Source organism: Ambystoma mexicanum, chromosome 5q (genome assembly GCF_040938575.1).
Source record: "Ambystoma mexicanum isolate Mex_15411 chromosome 5q, UKY_AmexF1_1, whole genome shotgun sequence".
Lineage (NCBI taxonomy): Eukaryota > Metazoa > Chordata > Amphibia > Caudata > Ambystomatidae > Ambystoma > Ambystoma mexicanum.
Window position 1 is genome coordinate 1,195,073,419 of NC_090933.1, and position 22,330 is coordinate 1,195,095,748.

General features: G+C 43.3%; 1 protein-coding gene across 21 annotated transcripts in view; it reads right to left on the reverse strand.

Moving 5' to 3' along the window:
- PTK2 (protein tyrosine kinase 2) overlaps window positions 1-22,330 on the reverse strand; it is a 1,463,565-nt gene that overhangs the window by 560,766 nt on the left and 880,469 nt on the right. For all 21 annotated transcript variants that reach the window (XM_069621702.1, XM_069621703.1, XM_069621697.1 and 18 more), the window contains 3 exons: window positions 11,206-11,346; window positions 10,823-10,900; window positions 1,724-1,831 (listed from right to left, as the gene is read on the reverse strand). In XM_069621702.1, coding sequence (XP_069477803.1) covers window positions 1,724-1,831; window positions 10,823-10,900; window positions 11,206-11,346 — 327 coding nt within the window. The remainder of the gene's footprint in view (window positions 1-1,723; window positions 1,832-10,822; window positions 10,901-11,205; window positions 11,347-22,330) is intronic.

Genomic DNA, 22,330 nt, shown 5'->3' on the forward strand with positions numbered 1-22,330 from the left:
ACATGCAGGAGCCTGGGCCCGAGTTCAGAGGGTGACCAGGTGACCAGTGCAGGGTGCAGTCAGGTGCATCAGCAGGGGAGAGGAAGAGAGAAATGCAGAAGCGAAAAGTAAGGTCTCGAGTTGCTTCCGGAAACAGAGGTGGTTCTGCTCAAGAGAGAGGCAGGTAGGCTGTTTCAGAGGGAGGCCCCAGACGAGGGGATAGACCTGCCCCCAACTCTCTGCTTTGAGAAGGTTTTGACCCCCAGAGTTGGAGGTGGATGAGCGGAGAGCATGAGAACGAAGATGCTTTGGAAGAGAACGTTGGAGGTAGAGCTGTCCCAGGACACAGAAAGCCTTGTGGACGATGCAGGGGGTCTTGAACTTGATCCTCGCAGCCACGGGGAGTCAGTGAAGAGATTTCAGAGCTGGAGAGATACGATCCCTGTGCTTGAGGCCAAGGACAAGCCTCGCAGTCCTGTTCTGGATAAGTTGTAACGTTAGAAGAGTAGAGGCAGGAAGTTTTAGAAAGAGGTTATTGCAATATTTCCAGTCCAGCCTAGAGAGGGCCAGAGATCTGAAGACAGTGGGCTTCTGTGGGAAAGTGAGAAAAGGAAGAATACCTATGAGGAGGTGCAGCTGATAGTTTGACTTCTTAGAGATGTTATAGATGTGAGCAGAGAAGGAGAGGGTGGAGTTCAAGATGACACCAAGGTTCTTAGCCTCACAGGAAGGCGCAAGAAGATGGCCCAGATTGGGCAGAGAGAGCGAGAGAGGACGGGAGGGAGCGGGTGTCCCAATGAGGAGGATCTCAGTCTTACTGGCATTAAGGCAGAGATAACTGGCAGCACACCCATTCCTGAATTGCGGCCAGACAGTCTGGCCTGAAAAAGATTGGAGTGTCATCGTATAACATTGAAATTTGGAGCAGAAAGTGGCGATGCAGTGGGCAAGAAGTGCCAGGTAGTGGTTGAAGAGCCAGTGAGAGAGGTTAGACCCCTGGGGAACACCACAAGTAGAGAGGGATAGAAGAGAGGAAAGACCCCAGTTGGACATGAGACAGTCGGTCGGTGAGAAAGGAGGCCAACCAGGCTAGGGCCTGATCAGTAATACCAAGGTTGTTGCGGAAGCGATTGATCAGGTTGGCATGGTTGACCGTGTCAAAAGTAGAGGATAGATTAAGGAGACTGAGGACTGAAGGAATATTAAGAGTCAAAATTGGAGAGTGAGTCTCCACAGATGTTCAGGAGAGCAGTTTCCGTGCTTCCGGCAGCTCTGAAGCCAGACTGGTGGTCATGGAGGCAACCCAAAGATTCAGTATGTAGATTACGCTGGGAGATGGCCAGCTTTTCCAAGAGTTTGCCCAGGAAAGAAGCGATGGAGATCGGGTGATAGTTTGCCTGAGGAAGGGCTTCTCCTGAAGAGGGTGCACAAGAGTGCTTAAGCGGGAGGGGGAAGTTCCAGTGCCAAAGGAGTGATTGCAGAAATCGGCCAAGGCTGGAGCAAGGCTGGAGCAAGGGTATCCATGTGGTCCTTGATTCTGGATAAGCAGGAGAGAACCTGCTTTGACGAGACTTTCATATATCACACTGGTCTAGAAACACTGACTAGAGTATTTGTTGAAATATTCAGTTATTAAGCATTCATTTAATGTATAATGCGTGGGACAATGTGTAAAAGGCAAGATCACCTCAAACACGTGCCCCCCTATAACAATAAAGCAGACGCTTTGCACCGCACACCATACCTCAGGTGCTCCTGCTATTTTCAGCTGCAGCGTCCCTTTCCGGTCCTTCTCGTCACTATTTGAATACTGAATCGTCTGCACCTGATTTAGATCTGCCAGATGGGTTGGCTGTTGGAAAATTAGAATTATCTTTAAATCATAAAAAACAAAATCATAACTTCTAATTGTTTCTCTCTTAAATTCAAAACAAATGTCATTTTAATACACTCAAATGATATTCATGCATTAAAAGAATAAAAACCAACGATAAAACCACTCGGATATCAAATCCTTCAAAACTATTTTCAGCTGATTGCTTTGTTTAATTTAGGCCAAACCACCTGAATATAGCCAAACATCAAGGGAGAAATTGCAAACATCTCAAATATGCAGCTTGGTTCGTATGTTCATTGCACTAAGTACACCCAAAAAAGTCTACCGGCGCGCAAAGGATCAGCCATATGCCAACGCAAAAAAAGGGATTTACACAGATTACTTCGGAATAACTGTTTTGTATGACTTCCCTATCGACCAAATTCTGTTACATCCGTAGCTCATGATTGCTATAGAATTCCACAGCTGTGGTGCCAAAAAGTAGACGTCGCATAAAGTCTTTCCTTTCGGAATCAAGGGGCCTGCATCTGAAATTAAAAGTCAGCTGGGGAATATTCTATAACAACCTGGCTTGCAGAAAGGGTAGATAAATCACACATTTAGGCCAGTGGGCTGCACAGGGAGTTAACCCGAATACACCGATACATTGGCAGGCCGTTGAGCCGGGCGGGATCTGGGAAAAGGCATATAGCAAAATTGGGGTCCATGTTGCCTAGCAAAGATAGAAGACACACTGCCCCATTCTCTGTGATCTGAAGACAGAGGACGAGGAGGGCAGGCAACCCCAGAAGAACAAGTTACTTTCTTACCTGGTAACGTTCTCTCGATGGGATGGTCTGACGACGTATTCCATATCTATGACAGGTAATGCCCGCAGCACAGCTGTGGACATTACCTGTCATAGATATGGAATACGTTGGAGGACCCAATCCCCTCGAACAATATTTTTTCGTAATGCAGTCTTGATGAAACCGTGATGTCTACTAAAGAAATTTGGTTAGAGGGGGGAAGAGATGAGGGAAAATTGGGATTTGTTTGCAAATTGGGGAATAAACAAACGGAATTCATTGCCCAGGAAACCAATGAATGGCCATTGGACTAAAAGGAGGCCAGGGCCTTCCATTGCCTGCAACTATCACCTCAGTTTTATCCAAATGTGGCTTGGACAAGTTCTGGCCGATCCAGCCTTCAATAGCAGTCATATACTCTTTGATGTTATCAGCTGATGATACTTGACCAAGTTCCAGAACAGGAGTGGGCGAGTGATGAAAGACAGCAGACTGAGATTAAAAAGAATCCGGGAACGCGAGAAGCCATGAGGCACCCATAATTACCACACGTAAAAGGTGGTGGATGAGGTAAAATCTCCACAACCTGTCTCTAAAGGAGGCGGCGAGAGATACACTACCAATTGTATTCTCTTCTGACATTCTCAGCAGCAGCAGTGCCAAATGCAGTTGAAAAGTCCAACAAGACGAGAGCCACTACACTGCGGCCATCCAGGAGCAGGCACAGCACTGTTTCATTGTTCCTGGTGGTGGGAAATCCTGCATGGTCGGGAGTTTAAGGTGGTTCAAGGCTTACGGAAATCTTGAAATGTGACTCTAAACAGTCTGCTCAGTTATTCATGCAGGTAATGGCAACAGTGAGATGGAGTGCAATCTTGTTCTGTTGAGAGAGCCGAGCAAAGGCTTCTTCAACCAAGTACAACCCAGAGATGCTGAAAATGTCTGGGAAAAGATCCCAAATGCAGAGATGCATTCGCTATTATAATGGTCTCTGGAAATACCACCTGCTCTTTCAAAATGCTTATCGGGCCGGGGGTCAGTATGGCTTATGTGCATGCAATCCTTTAATGCTATAGTTGGTTGGAGTTGTCTGGGTCGGGACTCCCTATCCAACGCGCACCTTATTTTCGGACAATTGTGAGTCAGCCTGCAGCCTGGCTCCTGGTTTGTCTGGGAACCAACTCCAGGGTTCCCAATATGCTGAATGATTAGGTGGGACGACAAAGCTGTGGATGATGGGCGCTGGGGGGAATTCAATAATCCAAGAAATTAGCAGATTTGCTTCGGTTTTGGTTCATGGTCAGGTCAAGAGTCATATTGGTGCTTGTAATTTTTTACTTTATTATTGTTTTTGTTGATTCACCAGAACAGATAAACATAAAAGTGGCAGATAATGCCAGTTGTTCAACATTGGTGAGTGCAAACAGCCGACGCGCGTTTCGATCTAAGTCTTTTTCAGGGCCAATTGAGTAGGATGGAAGGCTCTGATTCGAGCTGATGGCTGGTCCTCCCATCACGTTTCTCTTTGTGACACGATTTCATCGGCTCCTATCCGCCGACTCCGGCACTAGAACAGGCAATCCTTTAATGCCTTTGCCATAACCTACAGCAAAGACCATCGTCGTCAAATCTTTGCCCGCTTTCAGAAACTGACCACTGGAAAGTAAGTAAAGGTTACCAGATCGTAACCCTCATTTTGGAGATTTATTTTCATAAGATTCACATGAATTCTATATCTCCTGCAATTTAACCGCTGGACTCAGTAAAGGCCATAAAAACATGTTTTATCCCGATATGGGGAATGAACAAAAAAGTGTTTTCTCAAACGTTTAGAAAGTCAACAGGAAACCCAACATCCTGTAGATTCAATAATTACGGCTCTTTCGTGGTATTGAAACAATTACTTATCATTGCTTATAAACTTGGATAGGTACACAACTGGATCACAGGTGGGAGAGGCGCAAACACATCTTCATGAAGAAACTCCTCAGTTGTGCACATCTTAAGCAAACTGGTGAGGTAGCAACCTATGAAAGAAGTATACTGGGCACGGTGCTCATGCTTTCAGGAATGTTGGCAGTCAACCATTTCCATAGTGGGTAACAGTTACTTACTTTCCACTGGAGGAACGTTGCTCTAAAATTGTCAGGAAACAAAAACAAATTCCAACGTGTCAATATTTGATGCATGTTAAGCAAATTCTGAAACGGACAGGATTTGGATATGGTCTTAGCATGCAGAGGGGGCTAGAGAAAAAAGAGAGAAAAGCCAATGGCAAACATGCGGCCATAGGGGGACGTGGTGGTGGAAATTACTGATATGGAGTAAAATTAACCTCTGTGAAATAAATGGTGGCGTTCCTACTCTACAACCTGATCAGACTGGTATCACAAAAGGCTGATCAAGCTATCATAGAAAGAGAATGGTATGTGTTAATGTCCTCAAGGCTATCCTGGAAGATTGGAAATCATACGATTTTTCTGCTAAACAGGAATAATGTGCCCCAAAACCCAACAATGTTATCAACCACCAAACTCTGGCATTCAAAATCATCTTGCATGCTTGTCAAGGCATCATGAAGCAAGACACAGACAACAGATTCAAAGTTCAAACAAAAACTCTTTTTTAAACTTCAATGTCCGGATGGTGTAGGGCCTAACTTGCCTTATACAAAGGTGGGCTTTCCCAACCTAAATAAACTAAGAATAATCGGAGTCGGTAAATTCAATTTAAAAGTCGGTCTGTGTCCAAAACCTATACTTGCCCTCAAGACTAAAGCTAAACAAGGTGTAGGGATGTAAGCAACCAAGCTGACAGTGTTCAAACTAAAGCTCTGAGCTTTTTCCAGCTCCCAACAGGCTCTTGGCTCCGTTCCCCCAAGTTCAAACAGTTCCACAAAATGATCTTGGCGTTCCCTTCCCCACGTTCAACATATTCACAGTTAAATCCACTGGTTTGGCTTGCCTTACAGTTTCACAACTTTTGGGCCGACCAGCCTTAGCCTCTTGACTCCTTTTGGTTCTCTCCAAAAAAGGGTTTGTCAGACTTGTTGCATTTGTCGGACCAGGCAGTCCACCCACGACAGGTCGTGCAACTGATAACCTTTGCCACTTTACAAGAGTACATACTTTCTCATAGGACTTCCTTGACAACACATTTCCTTTTTGCATCTGTGTTATAGGTCCACTTATTCTTCTGATGCACTTTCACAGCCTTTTGCCTTTATCAACATGTGACTTTCACACACTTTCCTTCTAGTTACCACCTTACTTCCACACTATCCGATAGTGTCTTGCTTTGTGCACTTTTTCCACTTGGTTTGCAAATCCTGTTTCTTTAACTTTGGCTCCTTCACAAATGCTCTTCACATTTCATTTCATTCATATAATATTCTCATATATTTCCTATGATTCAGCACTCAAACTTATTCATTGCTTGGCACCTAGTTCGGTATTCAATAATCCATTTTGTCTTCTGATCCATTCATTATTATTCATCAAAGACTTCTCTCGTGCTTGGCAAATAGTTCGGTAGTCAATAGCAAATTTTTCCAGTCTCCAGACCCAATTGTTTTGCACTCCAGTTTGTAGGGCCTCCGCCGGGACACACACCATGCCCCTGGAGCACCCCGGCATGAGTGATCCTTCCCAATCACTCACTGGTGTGTGGCTGCTCCTCCAGGTGACCTGGCCTCCTTCGCTCCTCTCTCTCCCGAAGTAGCTCTGGCGAGCAGCGCTCGCTCTCTCTGGTCTTTCCTGCGGTTGTTGGCAGCTTCTCAGTGTTCCCCACTCCCAACGCTGAACAAGTGGCACAGGGTATGTCCAGCTTCTGACCCTCTCGCAACCCACTGTGGCCTCTACATCTTCCAGGCTTTCCTTCTCTCTGTGTCCTCCTTCTCTCTGTGTCCTCTTCACTGGCCCATATGTTGCTTGCTCTGCCTTGGATGGCCGCGCTCTCCGCCCAAGCTGCTCTCAGTCGCCGCCTCCCTTTATACACCTGCAACCAACTAACAGGTTGCAGGTGGAAATACTCTGTGTTACTTGCCTGACCATAATCATTGGGACATGCCTGACCCTCACAATACTCATCAGGCCTCTTCCTCGTCGCAGTACCAGAGTTGTAAAGTGAGCTATTATGTTCACTAATCTCAGTCGCCTCTTCCTCATTGCAGTACTTTGATGGTATGAATATGGAAAAATGAGGGGAGAGGACTCACAACAGCCCATAAAGGCAGGGGGAGGGTAAAGTTGGTGCTTATTAGAAAAGGGGGGGTACCATTTCTCCCCTGGGTATATCCTCTCCTCCATCCTCAAAGACCCTTCACCAAGGTGATCCTCCCTCGCATCTCCAGCCCCCCAACCCTCTGGGTCAGGATCGAGAAGCGATGGGCTTTCCCTGGCCACCTGAGTGGAGGATCCCAGGGGAGTAGGTGTGAAAATACCCTCCGGTTTCTCACAATGCACTAAACTATCTGCACACTACATCAATTGAATCTCAATGCATTTGCAATGCACTGGCAACCGTCCTCTCCATTGGCATACAACAGAATAGCATCTTCCCCCATAGAAAGAAACACTATAAAAAGTGTTGCAGAGAAAATGAAACAGCCACCGATGCCCACTTCTCCCACTCACATATGCCTGATTCTGCTACCAAGACCATCAGCAGTCCCTGTGACAGTGCCCTACCCAATGAAGCCCTCATAGCCAATATCCAAGAAATACATACGGAGAACTTGGCCTCACCCTGATCTACCCAATTAACCAATGCTTTGCAGAGAAAATCACCCCAGCGATGCACAAACTTGATCAGGCTGCAGGTCATTTGCAGCTCTCTTCACACCCTCTATGATTCTCAAGAAAATCGTGGTTCCCAAACTCCAGCCTCATCTCAAAACGTGCAGCGTTCTCGATCCTCTGCAGTCGGGTTTCCGCCCAAGACATGGCACAGTAACAGCTCTCTTCATAATATGGAATAATGCCCTTAAAGCAAAGGACATTTCATGGAGCAGTGGGCATGCATCGCAAGGTGCACAGGGTGGCAGCTTTGAGTTTCTTGGCACCAAGGGTAGTTTTGGGTCTTAGGTCAACGGGAGGGGTGGGGGCAAAGTGTGATTTTCGGGACAGGGTATAGCCTTAACAAGATGAGATCAGAACTAGTATGGCAGCGTTGGAACCGAGCGTTGTGCACTTATGGATCAGTGTGTGTGGTAGCAGCACCAGAGTTCAGGTTGTGTTTCTACAGTGTGCAAGAGTATATAAATGTCTGCCATGTCTCTTCTCAGTTCCTAGATAACTGATCTATTCAAGTGTAGTCACTTTCTGCCTTACCGTAGTTATACGCCAGTGCTTAGCACATAGTTGGACCAAGGCAGGATAGAAATGGGTTGCAACTCTCATCATGTATGTCAGTACGGTCCTGGAGACCCTCAAATTACTTTCCGTAGGAATCTTCTACCCCAATACGATCCTGGTCACCAGATTTTATTTTTTATGAAGTAAAGCCTTTTCCCAATTACTCTAAGTCCATAGAGGAGGACGAAGTGACTTCAAACTAAGGATGTCCTTTTTAGTAAAGGACTGGGTAAGGACGTAAACTGAGTAGGTCATACACTGGCTGGATAAAGCAACGTGCTATCACTTTTAGATCTCAGCACTGCATTCGACACACAGACCATTAAATCCTAATCACTCTTCTAATGGAAGTAGCATCTCAGATGTCTGCCTTCCCTCCTTTGCATTCTTTCCCAACTGTGCCCAGCGAGAAGGATTGCCCCTCATCTCACTGAGCCTTGTTTCTGGAAGCAAGTCTTTGGTGTGTGCTTCCCATCCTGACAAACAAGTATTTGTTTTTACTGTTATATGAATGCATTGGCGAAAGAAAGGGTTGCTTTTCAACATATTTTGTGTACTCCGCTACACAAAAGGCAGCTCACCCATCAGTCACCATGGCCTGGTTTTCGAGTCACCCAGTGGTCATCCAAGTATTCCTTCAATAGTTGGCATTCGGATTGTAAACATCCAAGGGATACAGGTCTTACAACAAGGACCTACCATCATAGGCAGCGACATTTTCTAGGATTTATAGCAAGTTGACGTTCATTGAGACAGGCAGTACTTTAAGTTGTTCAACTCCAAAGCCGTCTCGTAAGAGATGCTACCCAGGGGTTTATCACATGGTTTGGTATGGTTTCTTCGCTCAAAGTGGTGGTCAAACATGAAATGATGTGAGCAAGAATGATTAGCAGTTGTTGACAATCTAGGCTAGGCATGGGTCTCTAGGACACTTTTCTGGATTCATGCTGGCAATGATCATGATGCGCTCTTCCTTTGTGATATACTGTATTTGAAGGGGGTGGGCTTGAAGAATGAGGTTAGAATCAAGGAAAGGAGGGTGTTGTTGCTTGTCTATGCTTGATGTAGGAAGAAACAGCTGGAAGAAACTTATCCTGGAAGAGGAATTGTAGTCGTACATGCCTCAACTGTGTGCTGTGCAGGAGCGTAGCTGTCCTGACTGCAGGGTGTCACTAAACTTTTTGGGGAGAGAAAATCATAGAATGTACTGCTTACAAAATAGATATTCCATGTGCTGGGAAATCACAATACGCTAAACACAGAAAGGTGGCATCAGCATGTTTAATAAAACTTCTCAGGCACACAACCAAACAATATATGAAATCTTTGGCTCCCTGGCTTCGATTCTTGTAAGTTTGTCTGCAATTTCTGGATGTTAATGTGTCAAAAAAAGGCCATGCGTGAAGCACTGGTCGGCTGAAACTTTCATGTACACGATTCTTAATGACTTGAAGGTCTTCCCGTTAGAATCGTAAACGTCAGCTATTTGCATGCTGTAACATGACTTCATGGCCTCTGAAGTTTGTGCCGTATGCTTTTGGAGGGCCCGTTACACAGGTTTTGGATACTGGGAATTTCTTCAACATATTATTGGAGCTTCTCAGTGTTCTCTTTAGCTCCTCTAAGCCCAGGGAGTACCAGGCCTGCAACCTAGAGAAGGCTTTTTTGTTATTAGCTTGAGTGCAAGTTCTAATTCAGGGGGTCCATGGAGCTAGCATATCGATAACCTCACAGTTAGATGCATCTCTTTAGGGAATCAAGCACCTTTTAAGAATTTCCTCAAGCCTAGCTGGCTAGCAATGTTCCTGATCATCAGGGTCATGCAAATTGCACAGCACAGAAGTTTGAATGAGAAGGATTGTACTGTATTTAAGTAATGCCTCCACTATAAAGCTAAGCTTTTTCAGTAGCAGTTTGAGAAAGATTGATTACATTTTGATATGTTTGGCAACTGGGTGCCAGTGCAGTTCTCCTGAAGCATAGTAGTTTGAACAGTAAATTTGAAAACGTACGGCAGAGCTCTGCATGCCTTACAGTTTTGCAGTGGCCCGCTTTGGTAGACCTACAGAGGTAAAGTCGCAATAGCCTATTGTTGGCGTATATATAGGAATTAGCAATACAAAGCATGTGGGAAAGGAAGACTAGCAGTATTGGTGGCAGGTTATTGTTCTAGAAGGACAATCAAGAGTAGGTCCACAAGACAAACTGACGGATTCCAAACAATTCCTAGACAGGGTGTTTTGCATCAATGTGGAGTTGAAATAGAAGAGTTTACTTCCATCTCTGGGGCACTGAAGCGGTAGAGGGTTTCTTCTGGTAGTGCATCATACAGGGATCAACTGCTTACATCAAATTAGATTGTGGTCCGATGCATCACGGCCTTTACGAGAAACACATTTAAGGCTATATGAGATTTGAGAATTCAGCATTTACATTTGCAGCTTTGTGGAAAATGTGGGTTAGAGTGTGGCTGCAAAAGTGATTAAAGACAATGAGCAGAGGATCCATCAAACTAGAAGTCCAAGCCGTCCGTCATAATGAATTTGCTGGTATTGTAAGTGATGATAGATAATTAAGTTGATCTCTTTTGAAGGCTCAATATGACAATGTAGTTGGCGATTCCATGTGAAATGTTATGCTTCAGGACTCGGGAGTGTTAACAGAGGGGAGTGGTCGGGAAAGCTTTGGTGATCATTTCTTCTGAAGTAGCCACCCAAACTCCTTGCCCTGTGGTCCTCTAAAGGGCATGCCAGCTTTATTTCACTGTAAGCATCAGTCAACAACTTATCTGCCCACAGTCGGCAAACATCCATGAGACCATATTAACAGTGAAATGTACAAAACAGCGAGCCATGGGCACTTACATTTGAGCCTTTGTCGGTAAGGTAGCTGATTCCTTCCTCGGGGCCAATGGCTAGTTCCACTGAAATAATCCAACTTGACTTGTTTGTGAATTTAGAGATGTAGAAAGGAAAGACAAAAAGGACAGTAATATATCAAAAAGTAAATCTGCACTTTTTATTTTTCAAAACTTATCTGTTAAAATAGACTGATTTTTATTTTCAAGTTTTAGTTTTCTGTTGATAAGAGGAGCATAATTAAGTTACAGTTGCAGAGAGACACTAACCAAATTATCCTAAAGGAAATAGTGAACTGGAATTAAGAAGCCACCTCTTTGTACTCGTGAAAGACCCAAATTACTTCACAGTATTTCAAAGCCTGCTTTTTTTCGCTGTCTTATACTTACACCAAGAGCGCATTTGAAGCATTCTTTGTCAAATCTGTAAACTGGGGAGAGGATTTCAAAGAATTTCAGAATACTTTCTTCTCTATTAAGGTTGGCAAACTGTCGAAAGGTTTGCTGGATCAGCTTTCTCAGCGTTTTTGCCTAGTGCAAAACAAACACCAAATGTCATTAGAAGCAAAGAAAATCAAAGGGAAGTAACACATTTTAGGACTTTATGCAGGTGCAAATGACTGACTAAAATGATAACCTAACAAATGTGTTGGTTGTCGATTACGCAAAACCATTAAAGCAAAAAAAAAGAGTGCTAATAAAACATGCATAACTTTGCAAGATTAAATGTTTTTATATTAATAGCACACCACATTCAATTTCTTGTAAAACTACAGCCTACAAATTATTTTATGAATCAGATCGTAGAATCTCCACCTAGAAAATGCATCAATTACCATAAGCATTCATTTATAAACACATTCTCTTCTCAAAAGAAAATATTTTATATCAGCACTGCACAAATAGGTGGCTGTAGGATTCTGTTCCCTTACCACATAGTCTACATAGCCGTTTGCAGCTCTCAATCCCAAACTAGGAGCTCATTATTTGCCCATCTGGAGATGGTTGACTCTGAACTGAGGGTAAGCCTTTTTTCTGCTCCAGAGTTGGATGGGATTTAAGTTGGGGGTTGCACGGCATGTTACACGGCCCCCCGTCCATGTATTAAGTAGTTGTCTTTGGAACTAGAATAGATCAGTTACCAACCCCTTCATCACCAAATATATTGCAAAAATGCTCATGACTCAGATTAAAGTGATTTTCTAGTCATTTTGACATGTAATAATTGTGAGGATTTGAAGGACATCATTACGGTGCTCATTTCCCTGTTGACTACCTGGATCTGTGCAGTAAAAAGGCTGCCTTGCTTTCATTTAGCCGCACGCCTTCTCTGCGCTTCAGTAGTGAATATTTGCTGGTTGATCAACCATTGGATACATTAATGGAAAAAGATGTCTATTGTTATACTCAAGGGAAGGGGTGCAGTAGTGGCTCACAGTAAACATCCTCTTCAAGTGCAGGTCTCTGTATTAAGACCACTCTCAATCCTGCCGCTGCTGTGCTCTGGTAAGGGCTAGAGAATAGGAATGATCTAGAAATGACTTCTGGGCACCACTGCTCTATAGTACTGTCACTGGTACCAGGTGTTCTTTGTGGCATGACTCGATTTGCTGGTAAATAAAATCAAGTGCTGCCGCCCTGCTACTGAACATTCAGGAGCTACAGGGAGATGCTCAACGTCATCCTATCTAGAATCTCCTTCAGAGGTGGTTCCTAACCTCTAAATACCACTTCAGACCTTGCATGCCACATTGCACATGGAACAAGCTCAGGGTTTAGGCCTCATCACAACTCTTTGCAAGTTGCTACATGTAAAGGCATATGTTACCTTTGAGCACTGTGACAAATCAAAGGTGTTCGTCCCTTCTCGGCAACGGAGGCCTCCCCTTCTGAGGCTAGCGAGGTGAGCCCGCTCCGCAAGACCCACCTTAGGGGCCTGGCCAAGTGGGTCCTCACTGGGGAAGACACCCCCTTAGCGGACAATGATTCCCACTCCTAAATCAACCTAGTAGCATGCATGGAACTATCTGCTACAAAGACTAATGTAATATCTGCATATTTGGCTGAAGGTAATGCTGGAACCAACCAGCCTGGAGAAGGAAAGGAGAATGTCTCATTAAGAAGAGACACATACTTAACTGGGACGAGTGGAGGAACATGGAGAAGCAGAGCGTATCCTATCCCGGGAAAGCCCCCCCCCGACGTGAACAGGCGATGGTGAGGCGGACTTGAGATGAGCTGCACAGCCTGTGACTTTCTAAGAGCTAAAGAACACCAGAGTGAGACGCTGGAGGACCAGCGGTTCCCAACAATAGAGGAGCCGTTGCCAAACAAGAAAGCAGAATCCTGCATCAGGTGGTGGTGAGACCACATCCATATCAAGGTGGGCATGCCGCCCTACACAACACGCTGAGAAAATCAGAGAAAGTCAAAAAGAGCTCAAACTGCTTCCTAACCTTAATCACTGTAGATGGCAGAAGAGAACAGGGGAACAACTAAAACGCAGCAGCAGACTGCAACTGGGAGCATGAACAGATTTCCAACGTCAACCTCCGTACATGGCAGAAGTTAAACTAAGAAAAGAAGCGCAATGAAACCAAGGAACAAGAAAGGCAATATTGAAGATGTTCACCTGAGCGAACGCCATGGCCTGTAATGCTCTCCGACAGAGAGGTAACAGGGACAACGGGGGAAGCGGGAGGTCACCGGGGCAGCAGAATACGAGAGGAGAAATTTGTCCCAGTATTCACGAGTTACTTCATATAAACCTGTGCAATTGAAACTGTAAACTAACAAACAGGAGATTGAATAACCCTGTATGAGAAGTCTATGAGGACAAGGACTCCGAAACAGATAAAAGAGGGAAGAAGAGAAACTCGTCCCATTACTCACGACGAGTTACTTAATATAACCATGTCTAATTGGAACTGTAAAGCCGGTAAAGGGGATATTGAATAACCCTGTGTAGGAAGTCTATGAAGACTCCAAACAAAGAGCTGATAAAGGAGGGCCATTATTATATAAGTGCCAAGAGGAAAAGGGGAGAAACCGTGGCATAAAATCTTATAATAAAGAAGGACAGACAAGACTATGAAGTGAACAAAATAGTTACAATGAGAGAACCCTGCAGAGGGGAAATACCCCAAGTGGGAAGAAACCACAGCCAAGCTGTGAAAGCCTGGATCAATACATTATGAGAGATCTAAAACCTCCAACAAGAATGTGAGAAAGTATCACAAAGAAAGTTGTCACAGTTACATCACTAAAGGGTACAGAACTAAAGACTGTTGTAGAATTGCTACAAAGGTTAATTCATGGGATAAAGAGAGACTATTACAGAAGATCGTGCTAGACAAGCAGCACAAGATATAGCGAGATTGATACAAAGAGACTGTCGGACAATATTGGCACACCAGGGGAGTCAAGCCAATCTCCTGGATTTGTATAAGTCAGTTATCTCAGTGGTAGAGTGAGGTAAAATTAGAGTCTGACTGAGGACTTTTCTTTCTTTGGGACTTGCTGACGAAACACGAACACCTTCAGTTCCTTTAGATAGGTAGCGATGTCCCCCCAGAATATGTAAACCTAGGCCTTTTTCTTATAATCTGAATGAACGTGAATTATAATGCCCTGAAAGAGTCCTCTTGGGTTTAATCAAAGGCTCCAAACCAACAGCACTGAAGGGCTCACTGAAATAAAATGACCTGCCAGACTTCATAACAAAACCATCACACTGAAAACTGGCCTATTAAGGCAGGCTGTGGGGTTTCTGCAAGTAACACAAGGAAGGGCCATGTGAAAAAGCCTACCCGTCATTACAAAAGGAAAAGCAGCATTTTATTTCACAACGACAGAAGAAATTCAACGGCCCCTTTCACGTGGAAAGCAGGCTTTTCAAACACTGACACCAATAATGGCTTTGCATGGGTATTTGCAGTTCAAAAGCAAGACATGGAAAAATGTTCCCCTGCAAAAATAAAGATGCGAGGGAAAAAGACACTGTTTGTTGACAAGATGTAATGTATATTATGCTTCACATGCAAAATACCGGCAACATTTGAAAAGAAAAAGTCCCTTTGTTTCTAAGGGTCGCATAAACATTTCATGTAGGCCTGAGGTAGACCCTTTTGCTTGTGGTTGCACAAACTTCACAAAGGACTCCCGCCCACACCCCCACTGAAAGCCTGGCTTGCATTTATTGATGTATAAAAAATTGCAATGAAATGTGGCCGTTAAGGGTGTTGAAAACAATGTTTCTCCAGACTTGGTGTCTCTGAAAGCTCATTTCTTTGCAGGGCAGATGACCTAGCCAGTGCATGACCGGAATGTAGGAAGAAGGTGTGAAAACAGGGGCTGCAATTAAGGCTGAATGCTGAAAGAAATACAGGAAAATACAAGCTTTCCAGATTGAAATGGTGGTCCCCTTCAGATAGAATGACAGGATGCCAGATGTCTGCAGGGCCTCATGACATCACAGAGCTGGCCTAGGCCATAATCTGCATTGGGGGATCTGTGTTGGTCGGTGCATCCTAAGTATTTATGACCTGCATCCTACCAACTTCAAACACAAATTGGCTAAAGATTTATAAAAACTGTGGTCCCAGGCTAGCCAAGAGTGGCAAATGGCTTGGTGACAGGAGAGCTACAATTTGCATAACATGAAGATTTCCTATTAATTTAAATTGACTATTATAATTATGCATTTTTCTCAACAACCATAAGTCGTACTGCCTTAATTTTTGTGGCAGTTTTTAGATAATTTCCATGTGATTTTGTTGAAATAAAATGCATCCACCTGCGACATAGGGAACTGTAATAGCCAGCTAAAAGGTGTTCCTGGTTGCTCTAAACAGGTCCGAATTACAGAGTTGGCGGACAGGTGGAGGGTAAAATTAGGAATGCAGGGAGTAAATTACATGTTCCTAACCATTACGTTTTTTGTATAAACGGCTGGAGATTATCAAACACTCCTTTTTGTCAAAATGTTGACATGGGAACAAAAGGGGATTTCAAATGGAAGTTGACATATGTCTGTTCCAGAATCCTAAACCAATCCTTAGAGAGAGGCTGGACTTGGGAGGAGAGAGAAGGGTAACTGTCCAATCCTTGTTGCGAGAACTCTTGTAAGGCACTGCCCAATATTGAGATTCTGTCTGTGTTATCACTGGTATATAAAGTGGATGTACTGTGAAAGAAAGGGAGAGCTGCTAAAAATTACCATTTGATAGCTGCAAGGAAACACCAAAGGAGATGGCTGAGATTGCATCTCGGTGGAGCGATCTATTGCTAGGGAGACCTAAACGCTGATAGGGCCTTGTGGTGAAGAGCTGGGTGCCATCGTTGAGAGTGGAGTGACCAGACCCCGCCCCTTCCTCCAAGAAGTTCTTGAAATGCAGCTGGCTTCCCTGAACTTTAAATAGAAGTTTTAAATGCAAGTAGAATTGAGCCATTTGAAACCAAAAAGGTGTGGGAGTCTACTTGCCTTAAATCATTTACCTTTATAGTAGATGGTGGGGGGACACAAAGATGTAAGTCTTAAGCCCAATTAACTAAAAATATTAATTTAGTGAATTCCCCATTTGGCGGAACACCATGGGGTGATTTTTGTTCAAATTTGAAATTAAAGCTCATTCCCAGTGTGAGCTGAAAACTGCAGCCTGTAATTTATTTGGGTAATCCTATTGGTCCAACTTCCCCACACAGGGCTTTAAGTGGATGGGGGTCTGAAAGCCAACATTCCCAAATCATCCTAATCTTTCTGTCCAACTTCCCTAACACAGACCAAAGTGTGGGGTGTCGGAAAACAAACTGCTAAATAACCTTGTATTTATTTTAAATCAAAAGTGTGGGTGAAATAAATGCCATATGCATTTGTATAAATCTGTAAACCAAACTGCAAGCCTTTTAAGCACGCATGAAAATCGAAATTGCACAGCAATGCATAGGTTAATGAATTTTGTTTATTGGCCAGTGTTGGTTATTTCTTGACATGAGCACTGTAGAAATAAAGTATTGTGTTTTGAGTTATTCCTAAACAATTTGTGTGATTCATTTATGTAAAATACGTTTGTGAGCCACAAAGAAGGTGGCGTGTGTCGTTTTAGTGTGATCTCCATTTTCAATTATTCAAATAAATACAAATACATTTCCTGTACACCGGCCTGGTTCTTGGCTCATTGGTAGCACAGGGGGGAGAGATGCAAGGGGCATGAGATGAATTGGAAATAGGGCTAAATAAAGAACTGAATTTAAACCATTTATTGTGTGACACCTGGCTTGGGAAGGGAAGGTACTCCCAGTGTTGTGGGTGGCCTCTCAATAAACCGCTACAGTCAGACTCCTCCTTTCGAACCACCACAGCACGCTTTGCTGGATTTAAACAGGAGAATGACTTTGGGGAAGTGGGCTGGACTTTGCTGATTTAGTTCTTATTTAAGCCACCTTTTGACATTGGTACACAGTGCAAGAAAGGTTTTCCCCTTATATAAGTAGTTGGCCCTGCATCAAATGGACCTGGCATGATATGAATTTCCCCCCAGCCCACAAGTGCGTCACATATAACATTTCGGTATCCAGTGATGTTAACGAAAAAATGACAGAATGATTTTTTAACAAAACAAACAATATTGATTTTTAATTATATATATATATATATATATATATATATATATATATATATATATATATATATATATATATATATATATATATATATATATATATATATATATATATATATATGGTGTGGGGTAAGGGATTAAAGTGGGTGGGGTTATAAACAGGGAAACTAGGGACTTTGGGTGGACCACCCCAAATAAAAACATGTTTTTAGAATTCAGTGATTTTTCAATTTGTTTGTTTCGTTAAAAAAAAAACATTCCCCGAAAAATATTTCAGTAAAATAACACAGATTGAAATTTCCAGTTAGAGCCAATAAAGTGTTTTTTTTTACATGTTCTGCTGCATATTTTAAATTAAGAACCATGGCATTGCAAACAGAAAACTATGGGGCCACTGAAGGAGTCTGTTAAGACACTGAAAGAGGACTCAACCGGAGAGCATGAAGGCGGGCCAGGGGAACAATGAGGATCCACTTGGGAGGTTTGGAGAACTGAGTGAGAACCCCACGTCTTACGCTTAGACTAGATGGTAGATCCCAGAAGCTTGACAGTGAGTTCCAGGACAAAGTAAAAGAATAAATATGTAGGAAAAGCACAAGCTTTGCAAAGAATGTACAAGAGCTCAATAGACTGAATGAGGTGTGGTGAGCCAGCAGGCATATATCGCCAAGCGAGCTGCAACCCCATGCAGGTTATTCCCCATTTGTGAAAAAATGTGTTCTTTTCTGTGCAGTTACGGTTTTCCGCACTGATCTTTGCATGGCATCGCATGGTTGCGGTGGAAGGGAGTTGAACACACCAGTAGCTGGAGGTGAAGGATTTCAAACAGCAACCAAACACCCTAAAGGCACCCCCTACTATTTATAGGTTTAGGTTTGTTTTTATTTGTAGAACACTCACTGCACAACTCAATTGGTTCTTGGCGCTATTCAGGTTCTCACACAGGTTATTTGGGATTGTTAGGATAGCCAACTCTGTTGATTGGCAAAGGGCAAGTATATTGCTATAATTGCACTGTCAACCTAACCTCCAACAAGCGGTTATGTTTAGTGCCGGGTTACGTTTTCTGGGTCTTTTCGTGTATTCAATATATGCCAATATAATATATCACTTAAAAGTTAGCGGTTCCCTCAAAAGCAGAGCTGCAGGTTTATCGGTCTTAGGACAGCCAACAAATGAGTATTACAACGTATTCGATTTCCGATAAATATTCAACACTGGACCGGCTTTGAGGATGCATGAATTTTGGAAAAGCAGGCCAAGCGACCCTCCATGCAAGAAGCAAGAGCTTCCAGCATCTGTCATATGTACCCTTTAGCTTTGACGCAACACTGATAGGTCATGACAGGCTCCTTTTCTGCACCTTAAGGCACAGGAAGCCGGGATTCTCAAGGCTTCAGAACGTGCCAGGAAGGTGGCCGCTTGGACTTGCCGTCAGCTTTAGGAAATCCAAACCCCGAAGGACTGCATTCCCACCTGCAATGCTTTGCATTTCTAGTACACCTTAATGAGCAGGGGCTCAGGTTTCCTTGACAAAGGGACAAGTGATGCAACTACCGGACAGGTCAGGAGTGACCCAAATACTGGGTTATGTTACCAGATGATGGGTGAGCTCCACCTCCTGTCACAGACAGAGCTCAGTATTCCCTAACACAACGCCTCAATCTCAAGAAAGTTATGTAGACCACCAAACGAACGTCGAAAAGGAGACCCCTCAGGAAACTTAGGGCCTGGGAATGCAGATTGTCTCATTGGGTTGGTGTGAAGGTGTACGGTACCAGCCAGAGAGGTGGGAGTCCATTACTGCAGACCACTATTCAATCAAGTGGACCCAACACCGCCCATCTCCCTTTCACGTGAATCTCTGGCTCCTGCCGCGCATGCTCCACAGAGTTGCGAAGAGAGCATTACACCTTCACAAAATGGACAAACAAATAATATTGAGCACATGTGAGATGAGAGCAGGAATAACCACGTGTAATAGAAAAAATACAGATCCACAGTATTGATTACAATATCATCTTGTGTCAAGTTAATGAATCCTTTTGCTGGGTCATTTACAGGTATGAGAAACTCATCCCAGTGCTCACTGGGAGCTACTAAATATAAACCTGTGTAATTGGAACTGCGTAAAGCCGATTAAGAGGAGATTGAACAAACCTGTATGAGAAGTCGATGAGGACTCTGAACCAGATAAAAGAGGGAAGAGAAACTCGTCCCAGTACTCACGAGTTACTTTACATAAACATGTCTAATTGGAACGGTGTGAAGCTGATAAAGGGGAGATTGAATAACCCTGTGGGGGAAGTCTATGAAGACTGCAAACAAAGAGCTAATCAAGGAGGGACATTACAATATGAGCGCCAAGAAGAACAGCAGATGCTGGCGGCGCTACAGATGCAAAAATAGAAACCTTCCCTCGACGTGCCTCTCATGTCGCTATGAAAATACAGCATGTGATTTCATGCATCTGTGAAGTCGCACCGTCACCCTAAAGATGTGTAGAGAGCTTTCACTTCACGTCAGAAGCCAGAGCAGACTGACCTTCCACCTTTGAACGAACCGGCTCTAGAACTACATATAGCCAGAGTGCTTGAATGTCAGTGCAGTCTCGCAGCACTTGGAAGCCCGAACGCATGATGTGGAGCTATTGGGGTTGTCTGGTCTGCTGAACTAATACTCCAGCCCCTTTTTAGGGGCCTAACTTTCAGACCCCCGCTTTAAGTGGGAACACTCAAGGTGGGTTCTCAGTCGAAGGGCAGAATAACTTCCGAATAATAAACGCCATAGGTCCTTTGAGCAACTCTCTTATGCAGCGTCCTGTACACATACTCCTGTTGCGGTAAAAGGTCAGCGAGTGGGGTTTGAACATCAACTGAAAGGTTCGGACAAAAACGTTTACACACACCGCCTTGCAACTTTAAAAAAAAAAACAAAAAAAAAAAAATATTAAAGTGTAGTATTTTAGTTTAAATTTAAACTTTTATCACACTTTCCGTTTCATTTCAATTCATCTCTTTTCCTTTCGTTTCGTCATGACTATCTTTACGTCCATCGCCTCCTAAGGTATATGTTTGTTTATTCACTTGGTGAGTCCAGATGTTTGCATGTTTTCATCCGCTAGTTCGTCGTCTTTTTCTTTGAGGATTTTATCCAAAAATTTTATACCCGCACATGAGAATCTGGGATTGTGTCCTTGAATAAAATAGTCCCATCGTTCCTCATTGTTGCTTTGGGTTATTTGTAACATATACCTTGATAACAAACGCTTTCTGTCCTTTGAAACGGCGGTGCAGTTCAACATGAGATGCATCGGTGTCTCCAGTTGACACTCTTTTTGACAGAACCTGCAGCGCCCTTCGTTAATGCCTCTTCCTCCAGTTCTGTTTTTATATTCATTTGTTGGGTAGACTCCCAACCGGATTTTTAGCAATGTTGCTCTATGTGTGTATGATGGAAATTTTACTAGATACTCTGGAAGCACATTTCTTTTTCTATGTTCGACTGCCATGGTTTTTATGTTCGTTAGCTTCATTTTGGCCTCTCTTGTTGCGATCCAGTCCTGTCTCATGAGCTTTTCTTTTACTTTGTTGGGGTTTGTAACCAGTTCTTCTTTAGATGAGTCCATTTTTGTTAGTACTTGGGACCATTCTCTTTTCCAATGGTTAAGGTAAGTTGAGCTTTTGTCTACTCCTTTGGTTGCCAGTATTTTATAGCTCTCAGCCGGACTGGTTTCACAGATTTTTCTCAACAGGCATAATGATTTCCATTTCATTATGGCTTCAAGTGACTCGAGCCCTAGTTCCGCTCTTATTGCCACTATCGGAGTGCACCTTGGAAGCTTCAATACTGATTTCCAAAATCCACTTTCCAGTTTCGACCATATTTTATATGATAGATTCAAACCGGCTTCACTTCCGTATGTTAAGGAGGGTAGAACTTTTTGAACGTAGAACAATCTTACTGGAGCCAATGAAAATTTTCTATATTTGCCATCTAGGACCCTTCCTTGTGCACTTAGATTTCTGACTTTTACAAGCAGGGTTTCTACCCAACTCTTTTCCACTATAGAGGTGTTGAGTCCGACTCCTAAGTATTTTATCGTCTGTATTCGTTCAAGAGGTTCTCCTGCTATATGCCATTTAAATGTTTTCATTATGGCGTTGTTCTTGCCGTTTATAGTCAGGATCTTTAATTTTCCCACGTTGATCATCAGGTCATTTTTTTGCATGTAGGTTTGTAGATTGTTTGTGAGTCGTTGCAGCCCGATCCTTGTTTCATCTAATATTACTATGTCGTCTGCATAGCATATTAGCGCCACTTCCTGGTTGTTTATTTTCTGACTGAAATGTCTTGTGCATGATGTTATTTATGGAATGTCGGCTATAAACAGTTTGAACAATGTTGCTGCAAGCGGACAACCTTGCTTCACACCCTTGTTGATTCTGATGTTGGCTATCAAATCTCCTCGATCGTTTACTCTGATTTGAGTGGTCGTGTTTTGATGTAAAGCCCTTATTGGGTTCAATAATTCCGCAGGACATGACCAGGATTTTAACTTTTCCCATAACTTTCTTCTGTTTACGGTGTCAAATGCTTGGCTTAGATCAATAAATGCCAAATGTAGTTCTTTTTTTAACTCTATTGCGTTGGTTTTTAGCATTGATATGATAAATAGGTTTAGATCAGTTCCTGTACGCTTTGTGAACCCTGTTTGGCGCGGGTCAATGATGTTATTCGTCTCTGCCCATTTTGACAGGTTTTTCTGTAAGTCTGCTGCAAAAAGCTTTCCTGTTGTTGCTAGTAACGAGATAGGTCGATAATTTATAGGCAAATCACGCTGGCCCTTTTTATATATTGGCACTGTTATGCTTTTTGTCCATGTTTCTGGGATC